Here is a 27741-nt window from a genome sequence, read left to right as displayed (position 1 = left end):
CTCCTACAGAACACCTACTGAACGCTGGCAGAAGACCTCAGACCTCCCAAAAGGCAAGAAACCTCCCACTACGTGGGTAGGGCAAAACAAAAAAGAATAAACAGAGACAAAAGGTTAGGGACGGGACCTGCACCAGTGGGAGGGAGCTGTGAAGGAGGAAAAGTTTCCACACACTAGGAGTCCCTTCGCGGGTGGAGACGGCGGGTGGCGGAGTGGGGATGCTTCGGAGCCGCGGAGGAGAGCGCAGCCACAGGGGTGCGGAGGGCAAAGCGGAGAGATTCCCGCACAGAGGATCGGCGCCGACGGGCACTCACCAGCGCGAGAGGCTTGTCTGGTCACCCGCCAGGGCGGGCGGGGCTGGGAGCTGAGGCTTGGCCTTCGGTCGGAGCGCAGGGAGAGGACTGGGGTTGGCGGCGTGAACACAGCCTGCTAGTGCGCCACGGCTAGCTGGGAGGGAGTCCGGGGAAAAGTCTGGACCTGCCGAAGAGACAAGAGACTTTTTCTTCCCTTTGTTTCCTGGTGTGCGAGGAGAGGGGATTAAGAGCGCTGCTTAAAGGAGCTCCAGAGACGGGCGCGAGCCGCGGCTAAAAGCACGGACCCCGCCGCCACCAAGAAGCCTGTGTGTGAGCACAGGTTACTACCCACACCTACCTTCTGGGGAGCCTGTGCAGCCCGCCACTGCCAGGGGCCCGGGATCCAGGGACAACTCCCCCGGGAGAACGCATGGCGCGCCTCAGGCTGGTGCAACGTCATGCCGGCCTCTGCCGCCGCAGGCTCGCCCCGCCCTCCGTGCCCCTCCCTCCCCTGCGGCCTGAGTGAGCCAGAGCCCCCAATCAGCTGCTCCTTTAACCCCGTCCTGTCTGAGCGAAGAACACACGCCCTCCGGCAACCTACACGCAGAGGCGGGGCCAAATCCAAAATTGAGCCCCTGGGAGCTGTGAGAATAAAGAAGAGAAAGGGAAATCTCTCCCAGCAGCCTCAGGAGCAGCGGATTAAAGCTCCACAATCAACTTGATGTACCCTGCATCTGTGGAATGCCTGAATAGACAAGGAATCATCCCAAATTGAGGAGGTGGCCTTTGCGAGCAAGATTTATGATTTTTTCCCCTTTTCCTCTTTTTGTGAGTGTGTATGTGTATGCTTCTGTGTGAGATTTTGTCTGTATAGCTTTGCTTCCACCATTTGTCCTAGGGTTCTATCCATCCGTTTTTTTTTAAATTTTTTTCTTAATAATTATTTTAATAACTTTATTTCATTTTACCTTATTTTATTTTACTTTTTCTTTTTTCCTTCCTTCCCTCCTTCCTTCCTTCCTCCCTCCCTTCCTCCCTCCCTCCTTTCTTTCTTTCCTTCTACTTCTACTAATTCTTTCTTTCTACTTTTTCTCCCTTTTATTCTGAGCCGTGTGGATGAAAGGCTCTTGGTGCTACAGCCAGGAGTCAGTGCTGTGCCTCTGAGGTGGGAGAGCCAACTTCACAACACTGGTCCACAAGAGACCTCCCAGCTCCACATAATATCAAACGGTGAAAATCTCCCAGAGATCTCCATCTCAACACCAACAGCCAGCTTCACTCAACGACCAGCAAGCAACAGTGCTGGACACCCTATGCCAAACAACTAACAAGACAGGAACACAACCCCACCTATTAACAGAGAGGCTGCCTAAAATCATAGTAAGGCCACAGACACCCCAAAACACATCACCAGACGTGGACCTGCCCACCAGAAAGACAAGATCCAGCCTCATCCACCAGAACACAGGCACTAGTCCCCTCCCCCAGGAAGCCTACACAACCCACTGAACCAACCTTAGCCATTGGGGACAGACACCAAAAACAACGGGAACTACAAACCTGCAGCCTGCAAAAAGGACACCCCAAGCACAGTAAGATAAGCAAAATGAGAAGACAGAAAAACACACAGCAGTTGAAAGAGCAAGATAAAAACCCACCAGACCTAACAAATGAAGAGGAAATAGGCAGTCTACCTGAAAAAGAATTCAGAATAATGATAGTAAAGATGATCCAAAATCTTGGAAATAGAATAGACAAAATGCAAGAAACATTTAACAAGGACCTAGAAGAACTAAAGATGAAACAAGCAATGATGAACAACACAATAAATGAAATTAAAAATACTCTAGATGGGATCAATAGCACAATAACTGAGGCAGAAGAACGGGTAAGTGACCTGGAAGATAAAATAGTTGAAATAACTACTGCAGAGCAGAATAAAGAAAAAAGAAGGAAAAGAACCGAGGACAGTCTCAGAGACCTCTGGGACAACATTAAACGCACCAACATTCGAATTATAGGGGTTCCAGAAGAAGAAGAGAAAAAAAAAGGGACTGAGAAAATATTTGAAGAGATTATAGTTGAAAACTTCCCTAATATGGGAAAGGAAATAGTTAATCAAATTCAGGAAGCACAGAGAGTCCCATACAGGATAAATCCAAGGAGAAATACGCCAGACACATATTAATCAAACTGTCAAAAATTAAATACAAAGAAAACATATTAAAAGCAGCAAGGGAAAAACAACAAATAACACACAAGGGAATCCCCATAAGATTAACTGCTGATCTTTCAGCAGAAACTCTGCAAGCCAGAAGGGACTGGCAGGACATATTTAAAGTGATGAAGGAGAAAAACCTACAACCAAGATTACTCTACCCAGCAAGGATCTCATTCAGATTCAATGGAGAAATTAAAACCTTTACAGACAAGCAAAAGCTGAGAGAGTTCAGCACCACCAAACCAGCTTTACAACAAATTCTAAAGGGACTTCTCTAGGCAAGAAATGCAAGAGAAGGAAAAGACCTACAAAAACAAACCCAAAACAATTAAGAAAATGGGAACAGGAACATACATATCGATAATTACCTTAAATGTAAATGGAATAAATGCTCCCACCAAAAGACACAGGTTGGCTGAATGGATACAAAAACAAGACCCATATATATGCTGTCTACAAGAGACCCACTTCAGACCTAGAGACACATACAGACTGAAAGTAAGGGGATCGAAAAAGATATTCCATGCAAATGGAAACCAAAAGAAAACTGGAGTAGCAATACTCATATCAGACAAAATAAACTTTAAAATAAAGACTATTACAAAAGACCAAGAAGGACACTACATAATGATCAAGGGATCGATCCAAGAAGAAGATATAACAATTGTAAATATTTATGCACCCAACATAGGAGCACCTCAATACATAAGGCAAATACTAACAGCCATAAAAGGAAAAATCGACAGTAACACATTCATAGTAGGGGACTTTAACACCCCACTTTCACCAATGGACAGATCATCCAAAATGAAAATAAATAAGGAAACACAAGTTTTCAATGATACATTAAACAAGATGGACTTAATTGATATTTATAGGACATTCCATCCAAAAACAACAGAATACACATTTTTCTCAAGTGCTCATGGAACATTCTCCAGGATAGATAATATCTTGGGTCACAAATCAAGCCTTGGTAAATTTAAGAAAATTAAAATTGTATCAAGTATCTTTTCCGACCACAACGCTATGAGACTAGATATCAATTACAGGAAAAGATCTGTAAAAACTATAAACACATGGAGGCTAAACAATACACTACTTAATAACGAAGTGATCACTGAAGATATCAAAGAGGAAATGAAAAAATACCTAGAAACAAATGACAATGGAGACACGACGACCCAAAACCTATGGGATGCAGCAAGAGCAGTTCTAAGAGGAAGTTTATAGCAATACAATCCTACCTTAAGAAACAGGAAACATCTCAAATAAACAACCTAACCTTGCACCTAAAGCAATTAGAGAAAGAAGAACAAAAAAAACCCAAACTTAGCAGAAGGAAAGAAATCATAAAAATCAGATCAGAAATAAATGAAAAAGAAATGAAGGAAACGATAGCAAAGATCAATAAAACTAAAACCTGGTTCTTTGAGAAGATAAACAAAATTGATAAACCATTAGCCAGACTCATCAAGAAAAAAAGGGAGAAGACTCTCAATAGAAATGAAAAAGGAGAAGTAACAACTGACACTGCCGAAATACAAAAGATCATGAGAGATTACTACAAGCAACTCTATGCCAATAAAATGGACAACCTGGAAGAAATGGACAAATTCTTAGAAATGCACAACCTGCCAAGACTGAATCAGGAAGAAATAGAAAATATGAACAGACCAATCACAAGCACTGAAATTGAAACTGTGATTAAAAATCTTCCAACAGGGCTTCCCTGGTGGCGCAGTGGTTGAGAGTCCGCCTGCTGATGCAGGGGACACGGGATCGTGCCCCGGTCTGGGAGGATCCCATGTGCCGCGGAGTGGCTGGGCCCGTGGGCCGTGGCTGCTGAGCCTGCGCGTCCGGAGCCTGTGCTCTGCAATGGGAGAGGCCACAGCGGTGGGAGGCCCGCGTACTGCAAAAAAATATATATATATATCTTCCAACAAACAAAAGCCCAGGACCAGATGGCTTCACAGGTGAATTCTATCAAACATTTAGAGAAGAGCTAACACCTATCCTTCTCAAACTCTTCCAAAATATAACAAAATACGAGGCCACCATCACCTTGATACCAAAACCGGACAAGGATGTCACAAAGAAAGAAAACTACAGGCCAATATCACTGATGAACACAGATGCAAAAAATCCTCAACAAAATACTAGCAAACAGAATCCAACAGCACATTAAAAGGATCATACACCATGATCAAGTGGGGTTTATTCCAGGAATGCAGGGATTCTTCAATATATGCAAATCAATCAACATGATACACCATATTAACAAACTGAAGGAGAAAAATCATATGATCATCTCAATAGATGCAGAGAAAAGCTTTCGACAAAATTCAACACCCATTTATGATAAAAATCCTGCAGAAAGTAGGCATAGAGGAACTTTCCTCAACATAATAAAGGCCATATATGACAAACCCACAGCCAACATCGTCCTCAATGGTGAAAAACTGAAGCATTTCCACTAAGATCAGGAACAAGACAAGGTTGCCCACTCTCACCACTCTTATTCAAAATAGTTTTGGAAGTTTTAGCCACAGCAATCAGAGAAGAAAAGGAAATAAAAGGAATCCAAATCGGAAAAGAAGAATTAAAGCTGTCACTGTTTGCAGATGATATGATACTATACATAGAGAATCCTAAAGCTGCTACCAGAAAACTACTAGAGCTAACCAATGAATTTGGTAAAGTAGCAGGACACAAAATTAATGCACAGAAATCTCTGGCATTCCTATACACTAATGATGAAAAATCTAAAAGAGAAATTAAGGAAACACTCCCATTGCAACAAAAAGAATAAAATACCTAGGAATAAACCTACCTAAGGAGACAAAAGACCTGTATGCAGAACATTATAAGACACTGATGAAAGAAATTAAAGATGATACAAATAGATGGAGAGATATACCATGTTCTTGGATTGGAAGAATCAACAATGTGAACATGACTCTACTACCCAAAGCAATCTACAGATTCAATGCAATCCCTATCAAACTACCACTGGCATTTTTCACAGAACTAGAACAAAAAATTTCACAATTTGTATGGAAACACAAAAGACCCCGAATAGCCAAAGCAATCTTGAGAATGAAAGAAGGAACTGGAGGAATCAGGCTCCCTGACTTCAGACTATACTACAAAGCTACAGTTATCAAGACGGTATGGTACTGGCACAAAAACAGAAAGATAGATCAATGGAACAGGATAGAAAGCCCAGAGATAAACCCACGCACATATGGTCACCTTATCTTTGATAAAGGAGGCAGGAATGTACAGTGAAGAAAGGACAGCCTCTTTAATAAGTGATGCTGGGAAAACTGGACAAGTACATGTAAAAGTATGAGATTAGATGACTCCCTAACACTATACACAAAAATAAGCTCAAAATGGATCAAAGACCTAAATGTAAGGCCAGAAACTATCAAACTCTTAGAGGAAGACATAGGCAGAACACTCTATGACATAAATCACAGCAAGATCCTTTTTGACCCACCTCCTAGAGAAATGGAAATAAAAACAAAAATAAACAAATGGGACCTAATGAAACTTAAAACCTTTTGCACAGCAAAGAAAAACATAAACAAGACCAAAAGACAACCCTCAGAATGGGAGAAAATATTTGCAAATGAAGCAACTGACAAAGGATTCATCTCCAAAATTTACAAGCAGCTCATGCAGCTCAATAACAAAAAAACAAACAACGCAGTCCAAAAATGGGCAGAAGACCTAAATAGACAGTTCTCCAAAGAAGATATACAGACTGCCAACAAACACATGAAAGAATGCTCAACATCGTTAATCATGAGAGAAATGCAAATCAAAACTACAATGAGATATCATCTCACACCAGTCAGAATGGCCATCATCAAAAAATCTAGAAACAATGAATGCTGGAGAGGGTGTGGAGAAAAGGGAACACTCTTGCACTGCTGGTGGGAATGTGAATTGGTACAGCCACTATAGAGAACAGTATGGAGGTTCCTTAAAAAACTACAAATAGAACTACCATATGACCGAGCAATCTCACTACTGGGCATATACCCTGAGAAAACCATAATTCAAAAAGAGTCATGTACCAAAATGTTCATTGCAGCTCTATTTACAATAGCCCAGAGATGAAAACAACCTAAGTGTCCATCATCGGATGAATGGATAAAGAAGATGTGGCACATATATACAATGGAATATTACTCAGCCATAAAAAGAAACGAAATTGAGTTATTTGCAATGAGGTGGATAGACCTAGAGTCTGTCATACAGAGTGAAGTAAGTCAGAAAGAGAAAGACAAATACCATATGCTAACACATATATATGGAATTAAAAAAAAAATGTCATGAAGAACCTGGGGTAAGACAGGAATAAAGACACAGACCTACAAGAGAATGGACTTGAGGATATGGGGAGTGGGAAGGGTAAGCTGTGACAAAGTGAGAGAGAGGCATGGACATATATACACTACCAAACGTAAGGTAGATAGCTAGTGGGAAGCAGCCGCATAGCACAGGGAGATCAGCTCAGTGCTTTGTGACCACATAGAGAGGTGGGATAGGGAGGGTGGGAGGGAGGGAGACGCAAGAGGGAAGAGATATGGAAACATATGTATATGTATAACTGATTCACTTTGTTATGAAGCAGAAACTAACACACCATTGTATTGCAATTATACTCCAATAAAGATGTAAAAAAAAAAAAAGAATAGTGGAGGTTTTGGTGAAAGGCAATTGAGAGGAGATTAAAAAAATTTTAAAAATAAAAAGAATTTTGGAATTACCATAAATCTAAATTTGTACATTTTGCTCCATTTCGTAACTTCTCTGATTTACTATCCAGCAGTTCCCTTGGAGTAGATGATAACCAAATAGGTAAATGGTTCCATCAATGTATTTATCCCTGATTTCAGAAAGGCAAAGGGACCAAGGCCAATTCTTTTTTAGTAGAACTACACTAGGGAGTGGGAATTTTTCTTTTCAACCTGGGCTGTGCAGACAAAATGATCCAGGTGGGCGGGAAGGGAGTGGCAACTTGAGAAAAATGCAAGCTGTCGGGTACTAACAGCAACACGAGCTCACATTTGTTACATGCTTCATCAGTGACAAAGTGCTTCACTAGCTCAGTAAGATGAGAGCAGTCATTCCCATGTCCGTTCCCCGACCCCAGAGGCTTTCCTGTAAAAAGATGCACTGTGATTCATTCCAATGCACTCTGGAATCCCAGAGACTTTTCCACAAGGGGGAAAACCACAGACTAAATTAGAAGGAAAACCAGTAAAAAGTGAAGGAAAATCTTCCAAGGACAAGGAAGAAGAGGGTAGCAATTATATGCTGGGAGACAAGCAAGAACTTTAGAATTCCATACTGACTGTGAAGCCAGAAAATTACACGTTGAAACGAAAGGGCTCAGCAAAATTCAGGTCAGAGGAGGTCTTTGTCAGCCAAGCACTGAAAAACAAGAGAATGTCCAGACGTGGTCCACCACAGAGCAAACGGGGGTGGCCTGTCTTCAGTCCTGCCCATGGAGGAGCTGGGCTGCGGCTCAAACTTAGCATTAAATTCTAAACATATTGTAAAATGTCCATCATTTGGTGACAGGTGGGATTCATGAACAACGGGCGAATCAAAGCTCTAGACATTGAGTGCTTCATTAATGGAGGGTGCACACTGGATGACTCGGAGCAGGTATGTGCATCAGAAACCGGCACCGTCCTGCTTTGTGAACAGAATGCAGAATTTCTTTCTTTTTTATTTATTAATTTATTTTGGCTGCACTGGGTCCTCGTTGCTGTGTGCAGGCTTTCTCTAGTTGTGGCGAGCGGGGACTACTCTTCATTGTGGTGCGTGGGCTTCTCATTGTGGTGGCTTCTCTTGTCATGGAGCATGGGCTCTAGGCACGCAGGCTTCAGTAGTTGTGGCACGCGGGCTCAGTAGTTGTGGCTCGCAGGCTCTAGAGCACAGGCTCAGTAGTTGTGGCACATGGGCTTAGTTGCTGTGTGTCATGTGGGATCTTCCCGGACCAGGGCTCGAACCTGTGTCTCCTGCAATGGCAGGTGGATTCTTAACCACTGTGCCACCAGGGAAGCCCCAGAATTTCTATATGAGTCTTTGTGGAGCACTTTCTTCAAGTACTTACCTAGTTCCACAAGAGATTCAACTCTGTAATTGAGTTTTAGAGAAAAGAAAAAAAAATGTTGTCCAGTATTATGTGAATATCTCCTTTTACTTTAGGTAGTAGAATTTCTTATACTGAAGCTGAAAAATGCATATATAAAATCCCCAACCTCAGGTTCCAGGGCCATGCGTGCCTGACAAATTTACCATCTGACGTGGCCTTTCACGGATTTGGCTTCCCACAAGGAACCCTGGTAACAGAATCTTGCATCACAGCTGTGGCAGCCAAATGTGGCCTTCCGCCAGAAGAGGTAAGGTTGTAATCGAAGTCATAACCAAGGTTGCTGAAGAGTCAGATGATGTGTGAAACCAGCTACTCAAGGAAACACCCCAGAAGAACCATACAAATTAGCCCTGGCTCAGAATTCAAGATAAATTAGGGGCTACCTAAAAGAACTCACCTCCGCCTATCGGTCTCCTTCCTTATGCAACGATTTCTCTTTTTCTTTTTTTTTTTTTAATTTGTACGAAAGGAATTACTCTTTTTAAAATTCAAACCATACTGAAGTTATTAAAGTAAAAAGTGAACATCCTTTCATCCCCCGTCCATATTGGTTGAGGGTAACCATTGTTAACAGTTCCATGTTTATTGTTCTAGCCCTTTCTCTATGTTTACCCACCCATCTGTATTCATACACAATTACATAAATGCTGACATATGATGCAAATGTGCACATATGTGCTTATTTACCAAAATGAGACCATAATAAACACATAATTCTGCACCTACTTTTTCTACTTAATATGCCATGGCCAGCTTCCCATGTCAATAAAATGATCTACTTCATTCATTTTCATGACTGAATACTTCTGTGTAACATGAATGTACCATAATTTATTTAGCCACTCCACTATTGATACACATTCAGGTTGTTACCCATTTTTTGCTATTAAAATGATATTGGTACAGAGGTACCAAGGTTGTATCTTTGCTCTATTGTGCATATCTGTAGGATAAACTTACAGAAGTGGAATTGCTGGTGCACTTGAAAACTTTTGAGAGGTATTGCCAAAAGAATGCCCTCCAAAAATATTATCTTGTGCAAGAGCCTAGAAGGTACACAGTATGTACGATATGCCAGACCAAAGAGAGGCAGCCACTGGCAACTGAGATCATTGTTGATAACACTCTTCCCCTCCTCACACATGCCAAGCAAATGCCAGCCTGCTTTTTCCACTTCTATCCCCTGTTTCCCCAGTATAGACCCTCTGCTCCAGCAGAGACTCTCCATGTCTTCGAACCCATTTGTCCTTAAATTCAACAGGGAGAACCACCAGGTCTGTGAATTGTGAATGTTGAGGTACTTCCTACACACAGGGGAACACCTAAATATTGAACAAGGAAGACGGTAGTTATCCTAAGAGAAGTCACATAAAGTGTTCTATGGGTACAAAGGAGAAAAACATCCCATTGGCTTGGGGGAGGGGAGTCAAGCAGAAATTTCTGGAGAAGATGGCACTGGGGTAAGCCTTGAAGAATAATAGCACAGGGAATGGAAAGGTAATCTGGGCCAGTGGAACCCTTGAACAATGAGAGGCAGCCTCTTTGTGGCTCGGTTTCTTTATCTACAAAATGAGGACAATATGACTCACCTCACAGAGTTTCCGCAAGAATTAAATGAATTTGTTAATATTTGGTTTCATAAACTAGGTAGTAGTATGCCAGTGTAACTGTGGATAATCATAATTCCTTTATTGTCATCACAGTGGTTGGGGATGATGAAAAACCCTGAGCATATCTCAGTGGGCTCCCCTTCTTCTTTGTCAGATGTTGCAAGTTTCTAGGACATGACACACCTATATTTAAATACATTTCTAAAAAGATTTGACCACACATTCCAAAGGCAATTGGAAGGCTTAGAGAAGATCTGCTATTTGTCACTAGCTGCAGTGCTCTTCCTCTCTAGGAAAACAAGTCTTCAGTTATGACAATAAATCCTTGCTTTCATATCCTGTCTAACAACACTGCTCCCCTCTCTGAACCTTGTAGGAAAAAAAGGAAAATCTACCCCCTTCAGCCCCTCCATCCCACTGCCCTTCAAAAATCAGTTACCACCTCTATCTTCCACTTCCAGGAGGGAGAGACCCCGATTGGTGCATTGAAGAAGACAGGAGAAATACCGCTCCCCACTATTTCTGCAAAAACACATGCTGTTCAAAGAAAAAGAAGAAAGACCCTGTCTTCTCCCCACTGAAGTTTATGCTTTAGTGGGGAGGCTTTACAAGTCTCTGTTTTGCAATCATTTTCTGTCTTATCATAACTATTGACTCAATTTCCCACACACTTCAGATTAGGGAGAAAAACATGTACAGAACAGTTGATAAAACCATCTACAAACAGGCATTCAACCCTGAAACCCTGATAAGATGTTGGAATGAATGTCTGGAAAAGTCTTCCTTTCACAACAGAAGAATGCAATAAGAAGAATTCAATAAGAAGAATTACTGGAAGAAGAGAGGCATTGCTATAATCCCCATGAAGTTTTAAGTCGGATTTGCTGCAACAAGATATCATCAGGTAAGTCTTGTATGTGTGGGAAGTAACCCTCGTTCAGACACACTCTGGCTCTCCGATGTGGGAAGAGTGTCACATCTCCCAGGGTACTGGGCCCCTCCCCCAGCACCTGGGAGAAGTGTACAGAACCCTCCTGAGCAGTCCCCCATCTGCAAGCACTTTCAACACAGCGCAGTAGAAAAACACCTCAATGGCAGAAAACGGCATCAGCAAGCATGAGATCCACAGAAGCAAAACTGCCATGATGGAGTGTTGACCCCTGCTGAACCCCCGCTGTTCCAAAAGGGGACAGGAGCCCACGAGGCCCATGGTGCCATGCTTTCTGAGCTTGGAGGTCTCACGGCTTGGGCAAGAATGGGCTTCTCCTGCTCTGTGCCCCAGACCATGCAGCACTCTTCCGTGCCTCTAAGTCTGAGGCAGAGAAGTCATTCCATCTTGCCGTTGATAGGCTGGCTGTTCTCCTAGCCACCTCTCCTAGGAATCTGTGTCAATTCTGCAGGGGTGGAATGGGGGTGGGAGGGTCCAAAAATCCTCCCAGGTAGATGTGTGAAAGAAGAGTCAAGTCATTCAGAGGCTCATCCAGAAGGGAGGAGGAAGGGCGGCATAGGGATGGGAACTTTGAACAGCACAAAGACTGGTACAGATGAGTTTCCCAGCAATCCCAATGGGTCATATACAGGAAGGATGTTAGAAAACTGGGAGAGGCTGCTGCCTCCCCGTTGCTGTCCACCAAAAGCAGAAACTCAGCAACTGGAAAATCTTACATGCATTAGATCTAGATCTAAATCTAAAATCCAAATCTGAAAGCGCATTAGATCTCCCTTGTGCGTATCATTGAAAGCATTCTTCCACTTACACTCAGCTACTGGCAGCCAGCACACACACATACACACACAACACAAAGGCTGCCCTGTCAAAGGGAATCCCTCTTAGGGAATAAAGCATTGCCCCAAATCCCTAATCAACTGGAGCCAGATGGACCTGCCACTTATTAGCTGTGTGATATTCAGCAGGTTATTCAAGCTCTCCGAGCCTCAGCTTCCCCAATTATAAAAGGAGAATAATAACCCTTTCTCCTACGACTGATGAGGATTCAATGAAATGCTGAATGTAGGAGTTGGCAGCGTTCCTGGAATGCTGTGTGCTATCCAGGGCAGCCCTAAGCCCCTCCACAGGAGATCTCAGACACATCGCTCAGGGCTGTGGCTCCTCTGGTGGGTAGGACTCCCTGGACTCCTGGATCACATTCCTGTTTGGGTCCAGAGTGTCCATTTTATAAAGAGACACAAGGAGGTTAACCGTCACGTCTACAAGTCTGGACTGAATCAACAGCCGGGGTATAAGAGATCCTGGATAGCTGCCAGTGTGGTTTTTCTCTCTGACACCAAGTGCTGTCTGTCCTCCACCAATTCCCCAACACCAACTGGGTGTCCAACAATTCAGTTCCGGGACTAACTACCCAGAGTTGGCGCAGAACCCACAGATCAAGGACTGAGTCCTATAGGATGGTCCCCACTTCAGATGCCAGTGCAAACAGGGTACCCATACTACCTACACTTCTGCCCAGACAAATACAAATTCAGGGGTCTCCACTAGCCACCCTCAGGTTTGATAATGCCACAGAACAACTCACAGAACTCAGGAAAGCACTTTACTATGATTATGACTAGTTTATTACAAAGGCTACAACCCAAGGATAGCCAAATGGGAGAGATGCACAGGGCAAGGGATGGGAGAAGGCGAGTCGAGCTTCCAATGCCCTCTTCACCCAGGCATGCTGCCTCCAGCTGTGGACGTGTTCACCAACCCAGAAGCTCCCAGAACCTTGTCACTTGGGGCGGGGAGGGGGGCGTTGATAATGGACTTCATTACATAGGTGCCGTTGATTACATTATTGACCATTGGTGACTGAACTGCTCTCCCCTCCCTGGAGACTGGGAGATAGGGCACCCTCTGACCATGTACTTTGTTGTTCTAGCAATGAGCACCCATCCTGAAGTTATCTAGGCTCCCTCCATGAACCATCCCATTAGCTTACAGAAGACAGTAAATTCCAAGAGTTTTGGGAGTTCTGTGCCAAGAACCAGGGCCAAAGACCACATCTTTTTTGGGTTTTATTATTTTTTTATTGATGTATGGTTGCTGCACAATATTATAGTTACAGGTATACAAGTTACAGGTATACAATGTAGTGATTCACAATTTTAAAGGTTATAATCCATTTATAGTTACTATAAAATATTGGCTATATTCCCCATATTGTATAATATATCCTTGTGCCACATACTTACTTTTTTTTTTTTTTTTTTTTTTTTTTTGGTACGCGGGCCTCTCCCTGCTGTGGCCTCTCCCGTTGCGGAGCACAGGCTCCGGACGCGCAGGCTCAGCGGTCATGGCTCACGGGCCCAGCTGCTCCGCGGCATGTGGGATCTTCCCGGACCGGGGCACGAACCCGTGTCTCCTACCTCGGCAGGCAGACTCTCAACCACTGCGCCACCAGAGAAGCCCCACATATTTACTTTTTATTATACCACATCTCCCCTCACTTGCATGGCCACCTTTCACCTAAACCATAGCCTACTCTCTACCATCATCCATGGGAGACAGCTTCTCATCTTGCTACAAAAGAAAAAAATCTTTAAATCCAGCGCCGACTTTGTCTCCATTTGAAAGGCCTCCAGCTTCCCCACAGCGTTCTAAATTGACACACCCAAGAATCATCTGGCTGGGAGTTGAAGTGTGTTATTCCAGGTCAGCCGATGACTCACAAAGCTGGAACACCTACTCTCTCAATTAGGTATGAGAAGTACTCTCCTCAGAGGGAGTCAAAGACCCACGGTGAATAAATACTATTATTAGCGCCTACAAGCCTTGATGCCCCGGAGCGCCTCCAAGCCACCCTGGGCTTCCGGGCATCTCCAGACACGAATAAAGTCCCAATTCCTCCTCCTCTTCCTGGAAAGAAAAATACCACATTTCCATTTGTCCAATTCAACAAACATGTATTTAGTGTCTCTGTGATTCAGACCTGCTCAAAGTTCTCTGCAGGACTCAGAGATGAACAAGACCAGGGCCCCTCCTCTGAGAGACTCACAGGAGAGCCTGTCACCCCAGTATCTGTTTCCTATGGCTGCTGTAACAAAGTACCACAAGCTTGGTGGCTTAAATCAACAGATTTATTCTCTCACAGTTCTGGAGGCTAGAAGTTCAAACTACAGGTGTCAGCAAGGCCACGTTCCTTCTGAAGTCTCCTGGGAAGAATACTTCCTTGCCTCTTCCAGCTTATGGTGGCCTCCATCTTCGCGTGACCTTCTTATAAGGACACTAGCCAATGTCCTAGTGGGCCCGCCCTAATCCACGATGACCTCATCTTAACTAATTACACCTGCAAAGACTCCATTTCCAAATAAAGTTACATTCTGAGGTTCTAGGTGGACATGAATTTGAGGTGTGGGAGGGGACACTATTCAACCCAGTACACCCCTGTAAGAGGAAGTGCAGAGGAAGGGGTCATTGATCCTTCCCAGAGGGGAATGAGAAGCATTCAAGGAAATTTTCACAGAATAGAGACTTGGGGTGTGGGTCTGAAGGCTGGGGAGCAGGCCAGGAAGAGAGAACGGCATCAGCAAGAGTACAGGTCAGGAAGGAGCAGCTGTCAGGCCAGACTTGAAAGCAAGGAGGGAAAAGACAGGGATGAATCTGGGAAAGTTCAAGAGACCAAATCCCAAAGGGCCCCGTACTGTGGTAAGGAGCCGGGCTTTCCCTTACACACAATGGGGAGTTTTCACCCACCTTGCCCAGTGGTGACTCCTTCTTCCCTCCATGATTCTATTCAGTTGTAATTTGGGGGAACGCTTCCCGGGCTCCCCAGAAGCAGCTGGATCTGTTCTCCCAGAGCCCCTTCCGCCACATCCATTATCTCACAGAACATTCCACACAGTAATGACTTGCTCTCCAGCCTGTCCCCCCACTATGCTGTGAGCTATTTGAGGAAGAACCACGTCGTACTCGTCTTTACATGTCGAGCTGAGCACAGGTTGGCACATAACCTGTGCAAGCACTTACAAATGTTTAAGGAGCTGGTTGAATGGTCAGCCAGAGGATTTAAGCAGAGGAATGACTTTCAAAGAGTTCATATCTACACCGATGGGTCCGTATTGGTCACACATGATGTCAACGAACTGGGACAAGGTATTCACACCAAAATGCTACAGGTGAGAGAAATAAAATTCATCTCTCTATACATTGTTGACATGACAGACATTTGGCACTAATTTTAGAGCCAATGATGACTCCCTGTATGCAAACCCTAAGATCTTGACGATTTAGTTGAAAAACTTCTTACATATGAAATAGAATGGCTGAGGTGGTGGAAATCCTACACATGTGCAGATACTCCTGGAGCTTGGCCCAGGTTTATGGACAGAGATGGTTCTTAGTGAAAACACCATTGATGTGCCCCCAGAGCACTGTGGTGGGTACACCGTGCAGGCTTACCTAGAGTAGGCGTTTCTCAACTTTTCTATTTTGAGACCAGTATGTATAATTTTTAAAGTTTGGACAATAACGTCAGGTGGCTAATGGATTGTTTTGAGAAGCAAGGACAAGTATTTCATCAACTGTCATCATCCTATAATTTTTAAAGGATATCTTAACACACACACATCTACCCAAAGTAGGAAGATATAATCCCAGGATAAAAAAAAAGAATAATGCTTTAAATTGAATAAATGTAACTTTATGACTAATTTACTAGGTTGTTATAGTGCACATCTGCAGCTTTTGACTATCCAGCCCCTTAGCTCCTTTGGAATACCCCTCCCACATTCCATATAGTTCTGAAAGACTCCTCAATTCTGGTACCTTTTAACCTCATCCCCCTCCTGGCCCCAATGCCTGCCACAGATATATAGGCACAGGACCCTGGTCTGACCAATCATAGTTCCTGAACCCTGCTGGCTGCAGGGATTGGTCCAGGAAGAAGAAACATGTCCAAGCAAGGCCAATCAATGTCCTTTCCTGGAACTGATGTGTAGATGTTAGGAGAAAGGAACTATTTTTCCTTTATGGTAGTTTAGCTACTATGCTATAGGCCAGTGGCTGTCAGAGGCAATTCTGCGCCATGGATGAAACCTGTCTACCGTTGAAAATGACGTGGCCATGGTAGAAAGAAAAGCAAATATGAGAGGCTGTGGGAGAATCTAGATGAGACCACAAAGCCCCTAGATACAGATATATGTGATACTAGCTCCTCCATCCTTCCCAGTTTTGTGGACCAATAAATTCCTTTTGGATTTTCATCACCAAGAATTCATCAAATTGTCCTTTTTTTCTCTCATTTTGCATCTTTCTGGAGAAACTTAATCACTGAATAGTATTAGTCTGAAGACTGGCAAGTATGAACAGGTACATATCTGCAGACATCTAGAGAAAGTGTTTTTGCAAAAACTAAAACACAGTATCGGCCAAAACAGTGTTTTTTTCTTTTCCTTCCTTCCCTCCCTTTCTTTCTTTTTCATTTTTTCTTGATTAAATTTCTTAATTTCCACATGTGTCTGCTAGAGAAACGGAAGGAAAAGCACAGAAAAGGAAAAAGTGAATAGCACATACTAGAGGAGTATAAGCAAGTGGGAACAAATAGAAGAAAAGAGGGAGGAAGCTAAAATTAAGGTGGGAATGAGGGCAAGATAGAAGACAGGCCCCCAGAGTCCTTCCAAGTTCATCTGATATCCAAGACCAACAGACTTAAGACCAAACTGAGTCAGTCAATCTACTCTCTGTCTCTCTTCCTGCCACTGCCACTAAGTAAATCTAAATAATCTCAACTTGGCCTATTCTCTACACATGTAAACTTTAGAAAAAAGGAAATCCTTAACATCCTAAATGCACTAAATTTGAATAGAAGAACTGCTGTGGGATATTACCAAGAAAACACTTTAAAAATTAGCATGAGGCCCTACTAAAAAGTGGTTTTAATTCTTAAAAGACACATTATTCTAGGCTTTAAAGGATATTGTGGATGTACTAAAAATAGTAATCTTTTAATTAAGAAAAATAATGACTCAAGTCTTCATAGAAGTCCTTACCAGACTTGAAATTATTTCTTTTTCTCATAAGTGGCCAGCCGTGAATTAAAAATACCCATGTCATACATGCACATCTGTGAAACAAGTACAGCCATGGAACCTAATACAATCGCTACAGCAGCATCCATTGGCTCAGATGTCAATGGCAGAGGCGTACAGGTGCTTCCTCCTGTCTGTCTTTCCCTGGGTGCTTTCTCCACATCTCTGGTTTTCTTAGCTGGATATAGTCACAGTGGTTGGATTTAGAGAAGTTATCTGTGTCACTGAACAAAATGCCAGGAGAGGGTGTTAGTTGGAGTAAGCTAAACTGAGGTGACAAACAGACCCAGAATATAATGGCTCCAACACAACAAAAGTTCTTTCTTGCACACAATCCAGAGGGAATATTCGGTCATTCGAGCACCCAGAGTGTGATGGCAATTCCTTCATCTTCAACACGTGGCTTTCAAGGTTGCCCTAAGCATCATCACTTGGGTGATCTGAAGGGAAAGAACATGGAGGCCAGACTTGGGAGGGATGCAAGTCACTTCCCCTCATCATCCATTAGCAGAACCAGTCTCAGGCCATGTCCAACAACAGGGGAGGTTGGGGAAATGTAGAGCAGTGCGAAACCATGGCCCAGCTACTATGGAAGAAGGGGAGAATGGATTTTGGTGAACAAATTTTCTGTGTCCCTGGGAGACACAGAACAAAGAAATCTGGGTACCAAGTAATGCAGACCTGTGCAAGTTTCCCTTGATACAAACAAGTTCTTGCAGGCAGGTAGGCAGACAGAACCCCAGCCAGGTAGATATGGTGCAATTAAAGTGTCTGCATTAGTAGAGTTCCACCAGACTACTCATCCTTTTTCTTTGTACTTATTTTTCTAACTAATGTAAAAAAAGACTGCTAAATTTTCACTAGTTCAGAATAGAACCATGACTTCATATTCCTAATTCAAAGATCTGACTGCATGTACTTTTGAAATAATATCTATTTGTCATGTTTCTGTTATAAACTGTCCACTTTTTCCACTGAGACATTCTGAGGAGGCATATAGCCTCACTCCCAGGACATTGCACTTAGGCTACCAAGAGAAACCACTTTCAAATCCATCTTATCTTTGTGGAGACACCTCCTAGGGGCTCAAAAAACAGACTGGTTTTGCTCAGAACAAGGTGGGAAACCTCAAATTCATGAGATCCAATTTTCGGTAGAATCAAACACAAAATAGGAACTGCTCTGTGTGTATGGAAGTTGTCAGCCCAAACTAGGCATTAATCCATCTTCTAGGGTTTGGGGCTTCTATATCATGGATCATAAACTCTGTGGGTCTAGGTTATCACAGAAACAAATTTAATTATTTTCTCACTTCACACTCAAAGCCAAGGTCTTCACTGCAGTAGTTTGATGACAGATGGATGAACAGACAAAAGACTGGACAGACAGTTGAACAATATTTCAGACCCAGAGGGATACTGGCATGTCACTGTTACAGACTAAAGAGCACAAATTTGAATGAAAATAGGATGTTTTGTTCCATAGATCTTAATGGCTGGAAAATACGAAAGAAGGTATAAATCCAAAATGTAGAAAAACAAGAGAAGGAATTAAGAACATGAATATTCTTAGAAAGGGGATCTGAGAGTAGAAATTCAGCTGAGCCCATAGTTTCACAGGAAGTGAGTGAGGAAGGGAAAACACCCTCTATAACTGATACTCTCCTCATGATCAGGGGCTGTGTTGGTATCGTCTCTGCATTCCCAATGTGTCAGTATCAGGCACCCCAAAAGCATTCACTGACCTGATCAATTGTCAACCAATATTCTTTCAAATCCTAACCACCACGCTCTTCTCTAATGAGGATTCACTTCTTTACTCCTTCAAGAATGCTTGTCAGATTCTTCTGAAACACCTTGAGCCCATCATTAAGAAAAATCCAGAAGGTACCTGCAAAGACTGGGTAAGTGTTCCACTCTGTCTGTTACTACAAATGAGAAAGCAATCCAAACCTGTACTGAAAGAGCTGTGGTAGTGCGCACACGCACCACGTAGAGTCAGACCTAGGAGTGGATTTCTGTGAAAGGGCAGGATCACCAGGTGATACAACTGCTCCATGATGTATCCCAGGTATGAGTGGAGAGAGAGCACAGGGAACTGCATCGCTGAGAGGAGGAACAGGAGTGTGTGAAGAATTACCAGAGGCCTTACCTCTTTTTCTTTCTTTTTTTTTTTTTTTTTGCAGTTCGCGGGCCTCTCACTGTTGTGGCCTCTTGCGTTGTAGAGCACAGGCTCAGCGGCCATGGCTCACGGGCCCAGCCGCTCCGCAGCATGTGGGATCTTCCCGGACTGGGGCACGAACCCGTGTTCCCTGCATCGGCAGGCGGACTCTCAACCACTGCGCCACCAGGGAAGCCCACCTCTTAGGTGGGCTTAGGGCTGAGCCTTCCTAAGCCATAAAAATGTGATATTTGGGGAGGGAGGAAGAAAACTAAAAAGCCTAATTGCTACTGAATATATCTCAAGGGAAAAGACTTGTTTAATCCAACTTTACAATGTCCTATATCTTATTTCATTAGAACAATTATCTCACACTTGCACACACACTTACCAGAGTTCTAACACTTAGAAATGAAGCTCCAAATATCTAGTGAACTAAGCCCCTACACCACAGATGTGCAGCAAGATTCTACTGTACTTGCTTAATTTAGATTTCTGAATTCAATCAGAAGGAAATTGTTAGTGCACTAGCTGAGGAGAAAGAAATATTAGGATGGGTTCTATTATTGGTTACAAAGCACCAGTAACAATTGTCAGATGTCAATTCTGATAACAGAATATTTTCCTTCTCACCTATCAGATGGTATGTTTATTTTATTCTGACTAAATATGCCCATTCTGCACATAGAAACTGCTTTTGAACAAATAATCAGTCTTTCAGCCACTGGATACTCCAGGTAAAAATTACAATAATGCCTTGACTTGGCTAAGAAATTATGAGGCCATCAAATCACTCTGGGCCTCAGTTCCTTCAGTTGTAAAATAAGTTGTTTTTTTTTTAATAAATTTTATTTTTATTTATTTATTATTTTTGGCTGTGTTTGGTCTCTGTTGCTGGGCGCAGGCTTTCTCTAGTTGCAACGAGGGGGTGCTACTCTTCATTCCGGTGTGTGGGCTTCTTATTACGGTGGCTTCTTTTGTTGCAGAGCACAGGCTCTAGGTGCGCGGGCTTCAGTAGTTGTGGCTCACGGGCTTCAGTAGTTGTGGCGCACGGGCTTAGTTGCTCCGCGGCATGTGGGATCTTCCAGGACCAGGGCTCGAACCCTTGTCCCCTGCATTGGCAGGCAGGTTCTTAACCACTGCGCCACCAGGGAAGCCCATAAAATAAGTTTTTATTATGTGATCCTTAAGGTTCCTTCTAGGCCCCAAATTCCATGACTTTGAATAGGCCTTTGAGCTATGTCCAAAAAATATTAAATAATAAAAATACCCCTATTTGGTAAAAAAATAAATAAACATGACTTACGATGTCTAATCGTTATTTACTATTCTTTACTATGAGTAGTAATATCATTAGAAATAAGTTGCAACTCAATTTTACACATCTCCCTCCCTTTACCATAAAACTTTTCTATTTTGAAGCTCCTTGCTGGGCAAGAGAGATGGATAGGATGCTTAACTTAGACTTCTGAACTCAGTCAGAAGGAAATTGTTAGTGTATCAGCTGAGGAGAAAAAAATATTAGAATGGGTTCTATTGTTGGTAACAAAGCAAAAGAGATGGAGGGATGGATAGGATGGATAGGATGGTCATCACCAGGCATCCTGGGTGCAGTGCCTGCCAGTGGGAGGCCCTCAGTAGATGCACGTTAATTAAATGAAGCACAAAGAGGGGAGCTGATTGTCAAACGCGGGAAGTGTATGACATTAGTTTTACAATCAAATGAAACAAGCCAACAAACCCCCCCACACACACACACACACGAGTATAGAAAATCCTCATGAAGAAAGGAGGTAAGGGCCAGCCCAGTGCCCTGTACATAATAAGTTCCAAATTCCTGAGTTCAGTAATCCAAGAAGAGGGCAAATCAGCCCTCTAGCTGGGTCCATCTTCCATTAATAAACACATCGAGTTACCGGCCCTTTCTCACCAGCCCTGAATTACCACCAGTCCCCTATGAGTTTGGTTAGTGCAGTCTAGGGGGTCCCTCTGGGAACCCTAATAAAAATCAATTGAGGTTTTCAACGTGCAGATCTAAAAGTCAAACCTTAAACCCTCAAGGTGCAGACACCCTGTGAGGTCTGGACCGAAACAGTTTGTTGGCTTCTCTCTTTTTGGCATCCTAACTGCAGCACAAAGCATATCCTCTTTAAAAATGGAGGCAAATGTTAGTGTTGCTGTAAGTAGCTAGACTGTAAATATGGGTAACTTAAAAGCAGTCACAATGAACATCAATCAAATAAAATGCTGTCATTAAAACTTTGGTAAATTTAAAACAAATCAACATTGTTTGCACCCCCCCCCCAAGTTAAAGGGCTTTATTTCTTCCATCAGGGGCTACAAGGCCCTCATGGACCGGGAGAAAGGAAAAGGAGACCCTTTTTCCTACTATGTCTATGGAGTAACCTGTTCCAAGATTGAAAGTGACTGCCTGACAGGAGCTCACAAGGTAAGTTATTTGACAACTTTCCTCTTAGCAAGTAAAAACAACAACAAAATTATGTTTACACTAATAACCCAATTTCATTATGTAATACTTGTACAATAAGGACAAGATTCTTTCAATTCCATGGGAATGTCTAGAAATTCAGCTTTATCCTGAATTTCCACTCAAAAAGAAGTATAGAAGGAATTGCTCATGACAACCTAAAATGCATTAAATATTTTATTCCATTGCAGACAGAATTACTTTCCAAAGTTTTTTTTTTTTTTTCAAAAAAGGGTCTATTCCTAAAGGAAGGTCAAGTTATCTATCTGACTAGGTAATTTAGTAAATTGTCTTGAGTAAAAGTTTTGAAAGCACATAGCAATGTGATATTCCCCCAAAGTCAATTAACCGAAAGGTACTACTGGTCCTAAAGAAATAGAGGGGAGGGCAGGTAATTAAAATAATTTTTGTGTTTACTATTTAATTGAGCATCCAAAAAACACCCTTATTGGAGACAGGGAGTCATATTTAACCAAAAACTAATAACTTCCACCATAAAGGATAAACCCCAGGTACCATTCTAGAAACAGAGAGATTACAGAAACCTTAAATAGAATATAGTACAATCCAAAGTATAGGAAATTTACAGGATGTACCGATGATACATCTAAATTCCATACACTAATTATTCTAACATCATCTTCAACCACCTTGCCCCAAAATAGAAATGGTCAGTCCATGTAAAAATGGGAAGGACTTTGCAAATACTGACCTATAAATTTTATCAAAATGTCTTTTATTGCCCCATTGTTGGTTAACTTGCCCACTGCTTAAATATTACATAAATAAGATAAAAATACAATAAATGAAGGGATGTCTGGAGAGCAGCTGCCCTCACATTCCACTCAATTTTATCCTTAGGGCACATTAATATTATGTCTCCATTTTCATTCTAGATCATTGTGAAGAAGTAAACTCATGAAATTAGGATCACAGATTACTCACATGATTATTTTAAAACTTGTGTTTCTGGATGTTTTTCACATCCTGGCACACATAGACAATGATCATATTTGCACAGCACACTGCTGCAAACAAGGAAACCATGTTGGCAGGTGACCAACCTGGGTGTCCTGCCCCAGGACCTCCGAAAGCCTGTGTCTGTATCTTGGCACCCCTGTAACCCATTTGAGGCTCTACACTAGGTGGGAAGCTGTTTTTAGAAATCAACTAGTTGTCTGATCCTCCACCTTAAAGGAGGTGTTGCCAGATTTAGCAAATAAAAATATAGGACTCCCAGTTAAATTTGAATTCCAGATAAACAACAAACAATTTTCTGGTATAAACATGCTCCATGCACTATATGGGACATACTTATTTTATCTGGCAATTCCACCTGAGGGTCTTGGTAGAAATCCCTGAAGAAATGAACCTCATGGAGATCTTCCAGAATTTGGGGCGCCAGAAAAGTTAAGATTTGGTCTTCCCTGTGCCTTCCTTACTACAGCTTAAGGTTCAGTCATTTCAGTGTCACTTTGGTCCCTTGAAATAGTTCATTCTTTGAAGAGGCAAAACTGATTTTAAAGAGGAATCAGAGAAATAAAATGACAGGCCTTATTGCTGGTGGCTATTTGTGGTTGGTGAACTAAACCATCTGAAGGTTCAACTAGTGCACAGCCATCTCTTCCCATTTTCCAATACCTATAATGCAAAATACACCAGGTTTCGAGATGGAAATAAGTTGAAAACTCACTCTGGGGTATGTCTAATCTCCTACCCTTTCCAGGTTGAGAATGGACGAAGGTTGGTCTCAGTGCCCATAGTAGGTTGTCTGAGAGGCCAATGGTTGAATCAAAAGAGAATTTCCCATTCAAAGGGCTAGAAAGTAGGAGCCCAGGTATTGGGCCTAAACAGTGAATGATGATGTTGGAACAAACACTGGACGTGGGGGAGAAGGAAAGCCCAGAGATATTCCTGAGATAGACCACAGCCATATAGGGCTTTCTGTGGCTCCTTCACAGCCTGCATGCACACGCCCAGTGACACAACAGAAGGGCCAGATTAGTGTGATTTTTCTCAGGGAAGGAAGTAAATTGGTCTCAACATTCGCCCTTAATACACCCAAGATCTTGCAAATCCCCAAATTCATACAAGCCGCTGTGACTACATGATTTCCTCAATAAAACGGCAATAATACCATCTACAGGGAACCATTATGAGGACTAGATGAGCTCATGATTATATTAGAACAAATCAAGGCTGAGAATCAGACGAACAGTCAGGCTCAATTATTTACTAAGAGACGCTCAAACACACCAACATGCCGTGGACTTTGGAGTCACCTGAGAGGAATCAAAACCACGAATGCAGAAGACCTTCTGGGGTCATTGACAGTCCTAGCACTAAATTTGAAGAGCTTAGCAGATGTCTCGTCACCTCTAATGTTGATGGGGCTCAATGCAGTGCTAATTAACCAGCCCGAGTCCTGGAATAAATTGGGACCATTTAATAAACCTTAAAATAGTATTTTTAATTCAAGTTCTCATGGTCAGGTAATTTTAACTTCGGCAGAAAATCAGAACAGACATCGTCATGGATGCATGTTGCAGTCAAAATCCGGCCACTGATATTCGGCAAGTAGGTGCTGGCCCACCAAGATGGGTGCTGCTTCCTGAGAGCCACTGTGGGGTAGGTAAAGGCCTTCTAAAAAGCACACGATATCACAGAGCTTGACATTTTCCCCCCTTCAGATTGAAGGTTTATTTATTCAGGGAATGGGCCTTTATACCACTGAAGAGGTGAAATACTCCCCAGAAGGTGTCCTGTACTCTCGAGGTCCAGATGAGTACAGAATTCCAACCATCAGCGATGTCCCAGAGGAGCTTAATGTCTCCACGTTGCCATCATCGCAAACCCCGCTAACCATCTATTCATCCAAGGTAAGCATCCAAACCTACTACTACACAATGTGATGGATCAGGTAGCTTGGTGAATGAAAGCAGGTGGACGAAATAAAAGATAGAGGTCAATGGTTATCAGGACCCAATCCCGATAAACTGTTACAATTTGGAGATGAATCACCTAGAGAAAAGTGAGAAGATAAATGATCTGCCCAATGGCAATCCTGGGATTTTATTTATTAATATTCTTTTTCACTGAAAACTCTAAAATTCAGCAAGAAGCTTTGATTTGATAGAATAACATTTTCACTTAAGACATTCTCACTTAAGAACCTGAAGACTGAAATATTAAATGGGATTGAAGGCACGATGCTACTGAAATCTTAGAAAGCAGCGGCAGCATGGACACAATCCCGGACCGAGGGCTCAGAAGACCTGGATTCCTGCCCAGCTCTACCAATTCCCTATGATGTTAAGCAAACCACTCACCTCTGAGGGGCCCAGAGTCCTCGGTCATACTGAGAAATGGATCTAAAGCAGCATTTCTCAACTGGGGGAGGGGGGATATTTGGCTCCCACAGGGAACAGCTACCAAATGTCTGGAGACATTTCTGGTTGTCACAACTGGGGGAAAATATTACTACTAGTGGGTAGAGGCCAGGGATGCTGCTAAACAGCCTTCGATGCACTAGACAGTCCCCAACAAGAAATTATCTGGCCCAAAATGTCAATACTGCCAGGAAACAAAGACACCAACCCTGAGTAATCGCTAAAATAGTGAAATTGCGAATTAAAGTAAAGGTCAGAATTTGTTTGCACTGCGTATGCAGATTATGTGAAAACTACCCTTGGAGTAGAAACTTCATTTAGGTTTGAGATGCATTGTTAAATTTTTCTTTAAAATCTATTGTGTGACTTCTTACTAGCAGTAGCAAATTGATAACTTTTTTTTTTTTTTGCGGTACGCGGGCCTCTCACTTTTGTGGCCTCTCCCGTTGCGCAGCACAGGCTCCAGACGCGCAGGCTCAGCGGCCGTGGCTCACAGGCCCAGCCGCTCCGCGGCATGTGGGATCTTCCCGGACCGGGGCATGAACCCGCATCCCCTGCCTCGGCAGGCAGACTCTCAACCACTGCGCCACCAGGGAAGCCCCTCATAATCTTTATTTATAGCCACTGGAATAAGTTTTGGAGGCAAGAGCAGGGCAGAAGTTTTAACTTCTTAATAATAAGCCTCTTGTTATTAAGGCTACTTAGAACATGTTGAGAAAGACCATCTATCTTTCATTCTCATCCTGACCCACAATATTCCTAGCCATTCCACTGACCTCACATCTATTTGAATCAATGAGAATATAGGCTTCTTCAAATCCTTGACAAGACTTCCGTGAGCCAAGCGTTCCTCTGTTCTGGCCTGCAGACCCCCTCTCCTCAGCTGTACACCAACAGAGGAGAGGACAGCCAGAAGCCAGCCTTGAGTGGGGCCTCCCAAGAGAGACAAAGAGGAGGAAGTCCTGACTCTTAGTTTAACAGAGAGAACCAGAAACGCACAAAACATAGATTCTTCTGCCACTTCCTGTCACAGGAAATGTCGATACTCCTTTATCCATATAGTAACACAAACCAGAAACCTTGGACTTGGCCTGACAGTTCTCTCCCTCATACTCAGTAGCTAGTCCTTCACCATGCCCCTAACAATCTTTTCCACCAGTCTATTTCCTCCATTTCTAACCACTATGTCACTCATTCATTAAACAAACATTTGCTGAGTATCTAATAGGTGCCAGGAATTGATCTGGGTGCTGGGAATACAGCAGTGAATGAAACAGAGAGTGATCACTACCTTCAAGAAGCTTATTTTCTAGAGACTCTAAGTCCAACTACCATCTCTCTAGCCTGGGTCAAAGCAGCCTCCTAACTGGTCTCCTTACACCCACTGCAACGTGGTGTGACAAATATGATCATGTCACTCTAGCATGTACAGAGGCGAAAAGGTTCCCATTGATCTTAGGATAAAGATAAACCTGTTTACATTGCCCTGCCAAACGCATAAACCTGCGAAGTCCAGCATGGCTGGCCCCCACCCACTTCCCCAGCCACACGGGGTTCCCTACCCCACCTTGTCTCTCCACATTAGTTACATTTGCTTTCTGTCTGTTCCTCATGTCAAGGACAGAGGCCTCCACCAGCAATTCCCACAGCTTGGAACCATTTTCTTGTTTTTCCTCACCTGGCTAACCCCCTACTCACCTTTCATATCTTAATCAAATTTCATATCTTCAATCAAATTCATATCTGAATCAAATCAAATTAAATGATACTTTCCTTCTCGCATAGTTTGAGGTACGAGGAGTATAGTGGTGAACTAGACTCAAAGGCGCCTTCTCTCTAGTTGTTTATGGTATACCAGAGGGGGAAGACAAACAATTACTGTAAATTATAAGCACTTGCCTAACTGTGGGTTATCCCTGTGTGTCAATAGAATAAACTTGTCTAACTTAACCTTTTCTTACAGTCAAAGGGGTATGAGACATGGCCCCAGCTTTGATCATTTATCATGCAATCATTCATTCATCTAGCATACTTATTCAGCCCTTTACATGTGCCAGGCACTGCTGGTAACTAAAAAAATAGTGAGATAGTCAATCTCTGCCATATGGAGCCTACATTCTATTGGGGAAACCAGACAGTAAACAAATAAAGAAACCTACAATTTCAGGTGGTGATAAATACTGTGAAGCAAAATAGAAGAGTAGGGGGCTAGCTTGTGATAGATTATTTTAGATTATTAGAGAAGGTTTCTCTGGAGTATTTACATTTGAGCCGAGGCCTTTATGAAGTGGGGGAGCAAGCGTAAAGCTGGTAAAGGTGTGTTCCAGGCGGAGAACAGCTAGTGCAAAGGCCCTGTGGCAGTTTCAATGGATT

At 42.8% G+C, this 27741-nt stretch overlaps 1 protein-coding gene across 1 annotated transcript in view; it reads left to right on the top strand.

Moving 5' to 3' along the window:
* LOC132521513 (aldehyde oxidase 2-like) overlaps nucleotides 1-27741 on the top strand; it is a 100873-nt gene that overhangs the window by 46767 nt on the left and 26365 nt on the right. The window contains 12 exon segments of the mRNA XM_060151172.1: nucleotides 8116-8202; nucleotides 8749-8784; nucleotides 8787-8942; nucleotides 10982-11222; nucleotides 15338-15420; nucleotides 15599-15680; nucleotides 17324-17451; nucleotides 19160-19238; nucleotides 20180-20228; nucleotides 21826-21940; nucleotides 24491-24556; nucleotides 24670-24858. Of these exon segments, the coding sequence (XP_060007155.1) occupies nucleotides 8116-8202; nucleotides 8749-8784; nucleotides 8787-8942; nucleotides 10982-11222; nucleotides 15338-15420; nucleotides 15599-15680; nucleotides 17324-17451; nucleotides 19160-19238; nucleotides 20180-20228; nucleotides 21826-21940; nucleotides 24491-24556; nucleotides 24670-24858 (1311 nt within the window).

The sequence above is a fragment of the Lagenorhynchus albirostris genome, chromosome 6 (genome assembly GCF_949774975.1).
Source record: "Lagenorhynchus albirostris chromosome 6, mLagAlb1.1, whole genome shotgun sequence".
Classification (NCBI taxonomy): domain Eukaryota; kingdom Metazoa; phylum Chordata; class Mammalia; order Artiodactyla; family Delphinidae; genus Lagenorhynchus; species Lagenorhynchus albirostris.
The sequence above is the reverse complement of the archived record's forward strand: the minus strand, read 5'-3'. Positions and strand labels throughout refer to the sequence as shown.